This window comes from Nicotiana tabacum, chromosome 3 (assembly GCF_000715075.1).
Source record: "Nicotiana tabacum cultivar K326 chromosome 3, ASM71507v2, whole genome shotgun sequence".
In the NCBI taxonomy this organism is placed as follows: domain Eukaryota; kingdom Viridiplantae; phylum Streptophyta; class Magnoliopsida; order Solanales; family Solanaceae; genus Nicotiana; species Nicotiana tabacum.
The window spans coordinates 24182958-24188059 of NC_134082.1; the positions used below are offsets into that span (position 1 = coordinate 24182958).

At 38.7% G+C, this 5102-nt stretch overlaps 1 protein-coding gene across 1 annotated transcript; it reads right to left on the reverse strand.

Moving 5' to 3' along the window:
* Positions 1-1476: 1476 nt before the first annotated feature.
* LOC107789703 (high affinity nitrate transporter 2.4-like) lies at positions 1477-3629 on the reverse strand. The gene is made up of 3 exons (XM_016611558.2): positions 2733-3629; positions 2531-2646; positions 1477-2456 (listed from the first exon to the last, which is right to left on the reverse strand). Exons 1-3 carry the CDS (start codon positions 3549-3551, stop codon positions 1787-1789), a joined length of 1605 nt encoding a protein of 534 aa, XP_016467044.2. The 5' UTR covers positions 3552-3629; the 3' UTR covers positions 1477-1786.
* Between the last annotated feature and the right edge of the window lie 1473 nt (positions 3630-5102).

A 5102-nucleotide genomic window follows, 5' to 3' on the forward strand; every position in this document is an offset into this window, starting at 1 on the left:
AACCCAATATGGTTCCACTCAATAGGGAAAAGCTATGAAAAAAGAGCCATGGCGTAACTAGCAAAACTGCTGCCGCGTGACCTTACGGCCACGGGTCTGAACCATGGAAATCAGAATTTGGATGAGGATCAAGAGAAGAAAAGGGTTAAAGGCTGTTGAAGAATGACTAATTGAAATCTTGGTTCAAGTAACCTTCCATTTATATAAAGACGGTAGCGTAACCGACGACGCAATCAATGCCCTTTGGAAGATGCAGTAACGGCGCAATCAATGCTTTTTAGGAAACGGATAGCCGATGCGTTTACCACTTTTGGGAAAGCGAACCAGCGGTATATTCAATGCTTCTAGGGAGACGGACCGATGGGACGTTCGAGTCACTTCAAACACTTACGTCACAAGCATAACGTCGTCACATGATGTCCGAGAAAGTCGAGGTCAAGATCATTCCTTATCGTTTTTACTCTAAGAAACGCGAGGACTATCTGTATACGGCTAAAATTGGAGAGTCCGATTTTAGGATCATCATAGCATTCCATAGCTCGTTGCCAGAAGGCTCGAGGCACAACTCGAGGTTTTATGAACCAGAAGGCTCGAGGCATAGCTCGACCTCGGGGTAGTATAAATCGGGGCTATGATGAACGAGTGGGAGATTCCCAAGGCAAGTGGTTAGAGCTGACCAATTCTATAAGAATAGTGCAGGTCCGTACCATGACATTAACTAGCTGTACCAGCTGTAAATCTTTGTAATAAATGCATATTTACTATGTTGGGATTCCCCCTCCTATATAAAGGGGACCCTTGTTATTTTTTGCACACATGATATTCAATACAAGAACAAGAACATTCTCTGCTCTCTAACTTAAATACTCTCTATTGTCTTTCCTTTAATTTATTGCTTACATTTATTGTGTTTCATTGATTGTTCTTTATTTATTACTCATTATTGATCATAAAGAGCCCTAATTAAAGCTCTTAGAACTGTTAGTCCTTCATCGGCTACTCACTGACGCTTAGCTCGACCTCGAGGCCTAGTATAGGCTGGCTCGAGACCTCGATTCTCGGCTGCTCGGTTTGCACAACGTTCGACCTTCAAGCTCTCATTTTATTTTTTAGTCTCACACTTAGTATCTACTGCCTAACAACTAGCATAAAAATAAATCACGTATTTTTAAAACCACAAAATCAAATCTAATTGTAATTACTATTTTCGAGGTAAACATCTTCGAACTTAAAACTTTCATAATCCCATTGACAAAGCGTCAGCACATATATAAACGTTCGCATAAAATTGAAGGAGTAAATGTTTCGAGAAATACAAGAGCAAGACCAAGTTACGGTAGAATATTTTGAAAGATATAGTACTCCCTCCGTTTCATACTAAATAAGGTATTTTCCTTTTTAGTCTCTTCCAAAATAAATGACACATTTCTAAATTTGGAAATAATTCAACTTTAAACTCTTTTATTTTACCCATTTATTCTTAAAGAGAAGCTTTTATAGCCACACAAATGTCATGCCCCACAAATTTTTTATCCCTTAAGCTTTTAAGACCTCAAGTTTCTAAAGTCTTTTTTTTTTTTTTTTGGTAAACTCCTTGCCGAGTCAAACTACCTCATTTAATATGAAACGGAGGTAGTAGTTACTTACGAAAAAAGGATATATGACAAAGCGCAGATCAGTACATATATAAACTACTCATAATAGATTCATGATTGCATGCTTATAGCTGAGCTGAGCTCGTATAAATTGCAACCAATCACAAGTCACTATTATACATTATTTTTCATCAAACGTGGACTGGAGTAGAATTAGGTGGGGTAACAGCTGAGGAAATTATGTGCTTTCTTCCACGTTCAGATCGGCTATTCTCTGCAAATTTAATACTTTTGTGGTGAAGTCCTTTTTGTTTCTCATCATCAGTCCATTCTGAACAATAATAGTGTTCTTCATTGTACTTTTTATCTTTTGAAGCTGGAAGAAACATACTTCCCCACTGTGGAAAATGAATAAAAGCTACAGGGACAGTACAAGCCACAGCCATGAACCCCATCCAAGTTAGCCCCGTCGCTGTAGAAAATTTTGTTGTTGAGAAGAAAACCAACTGTGTTAATCCACCTCCAAAGTTGCCTCCAGCACCAGTTAATCCAGAGATTAAGCCTAGTGATCTTCGCGACACGAAAGGGATGACACCATAGGTAGCACCACATGCAGCTTGAGCTCCAACGGAGAACAAGATCATGGCCACAATGGCTGTGGGAAGGGTTTCTGCTTTGCCAAGCCAAACACAGAATACTCCTCCAAATGTTTGCACTATCCACAAGATCCATAGCCTTCCTCTCATCCCAAATTTTCGTGCTGCTAAATCAGAAGCATATCCGCCAAAAGGACGAGCCACAAAGTTGATCATGCCATATGTTGCAGCTATAACTCCTGCTGTGTGAAGCTTTAAATTGAACCTGTAGACATAATTTGCATGTCATTATAGGAAGTTCTAAATTGTATTAATAGGCTATGATAGGCTATGAATTACCTGTCGTAAAAGTACTCTACGATGACATTGTTCATGCAAAGTTGAACTCCCATAGAAAATCCGTAGATGAAAAAAAAGATCCATGTCCTATAATTTGTCACTGCAAACCAAAATATCTAAACATGAAAGTCGGTCAGCTATATATATGTGTGTGTTTTTTCTAATATAATTAAGGAATGAGATAATTTATAAAATAACTAACCTTAGAAAATTTATCCTTGTGTACATCACCTCTCTTTTGGAGAGCACTAAGATTACCATCTGGCAAGTCTTGGCCAAGAATCAAGACCATAACCCCAACGATGATATGAAGCCATCCAGGTATGAAAAAGGCAATACGCCAGGCAGTGAATGGAGTTGCTCCAGTTAGTTGAATTATGTGGAAAAGGAAAGGCATAAGAAGTTGAGTGGCACCACCTCCCATGTCTCCCCACCCAGCTGCAACACCATTAACAAGCCCAATAATCTGCCCATTAAACATGGTACTCGTCCAATATTGGCATGACACAAATGTTGCCAGTGAAACTCCAATCATGAACCGAACAGCTACGTATCCCTCAGCTGATGACACAAAAGCAACTGAGAAAACAACAGGGGCTGTTAACAGATTGACAAAGGCACAGCCATATCTTGGCCCTATTAAGTCACAGAGTACACCCATGACAAGCCTAGAGAAAATGCTGCCAGAAACAGAAGCAACACCAGCATTGCCAATGTCTGATCTTGTCAAATCAAGATTGTCCCTAATTATGGGAACCAGGGGAGCTGCAGCAAAAGTGGAGATCAAACAGGTGAAGAAGGAGATCCAAGCAAGATGAAAGGATCTCATATGGGGTTGTGCAAATGAGAAGATTTTCAGAGTTTTTGCTTTGTGTTCTGAATCGACTGGCAAAGAAAATTTGGTAGCTGTGTCATTATTATCGGAGGGGTGAGGTTGAGATGACACAGAGAAGGCAAATGTTTGTTCTTTGCCAGTTAAACCATGAACAGAGCTGCCAATGGGACCTTCAGTATTAGCCATTCTATATATTTCTCACCCCACAAAAGAAGCTGTTTGGAGAAATATTTATGACAAAAGCTGAAGAGAAGAAGCTAAGCAGAAAACTTAATGTGATTGTGGTTCTTGGTAGGGAAGGCCACGGCAATATTTATAGTGTCAGAGCGTTGACATTGTAAAAGCTCACCGATTGTTGGCATCACCAAACAAGTATTTCTTCTGGAGATGTGTCATAATATCGAGACGAAGTTTCGTTGAAAATTCATAGTAGTATACGTAATAATTAAGTACTAGCTATATTCCTTTTATTTGAAAGTAAATGTTACTAATAATGTCGTTTACTTTGCAAAATGATCCCCGCTTTGTTAATTAATACATAATCTATTCAAGGGATCCAGTGGGATCAATAATCGCTCCATTTATTTGGGATTTTGACTGACCTTCCTTCCTTTTACACTCTCGGGTGATCTTTCATGCCGGTTCCGGCACTGATGGATATGATTTCAGTAGTTACGGTACTTCTGCCTCCGATACTGTATGACCTTGCTTTGTTAACCTCTATATATGTCAGGCCTTGATTAGGCCTTAATTTGTCCACCCGGTAGTTTAGTTTTTATCAATATGGATAATCCTACTTTCTGAAAAATTATTCGGGATGTGGTAAAGAGTATTATGGCGCGAATTAACAGAATATTTGTCTTTTCCGCCCAAAATTCCAGTTGGGTGCTACAGAAGCGAAACATCGTGCATCTCTTGCATTTAACACGTGATGCTATGTGATTGGCTCTGGAATTTACGGTGGTTTCCTAGGCAATGATGGCTCTATGCCTTCGAAGAGAAATAATCCAAAATTTCTATATCTTCGTATTACTCTTTAAACCTTCTCATCTTCTCTCCTTGCTGGCTTCTTTACTTTACTCACTTCAATCATGCCCCCAAGACTCTATTCCGTATGCTTCTTCATATCCTGAATCCTTCCTTCACTATCACAGTTGACGAGTTACTAGATACTACGCTACTAGTGTATTGGGTAAAATTAAGTTCATATATGGAATTTATTGTAAGATGACACGTCATGACACGTGGACCAGTCAAATGAGGATAGGTGGCAAAGAATGATCAAAGAGGCACGAGCTTCAATAGGCACGGGCAGATGTTCAAAAAGATAGACACTCGAACCTCTTTATGATTAAAGAGAATGAATCTGATAGTAAAAGAGGTATAGATACGTATTATTGGACATTAAATACGGAAAACGTTAAGGAATATGTAGTGAATCAAATATGATTACCAATTGTAACGTTACAGGTCATTAAATGCCATTAATTGTCAATAACGACTCTATTATGGCAGAAACAAAACGTATTACCTAGATATAGCTATAAAAGGAGAAGATTGGTCATTTGTAAGGACACGAAATACTATTGGAATACATTGGTTTACTTTGCATCATATTCAGTTATTATTTTTCAATTATTCTTATTTTTATTTGATTATCAGTAACCCGGGTTCTTCTAAAATAAGCTTTGACCGAAATCCCAATTTTTGGTTAAACAACTAGGTCTATAAGAGGAG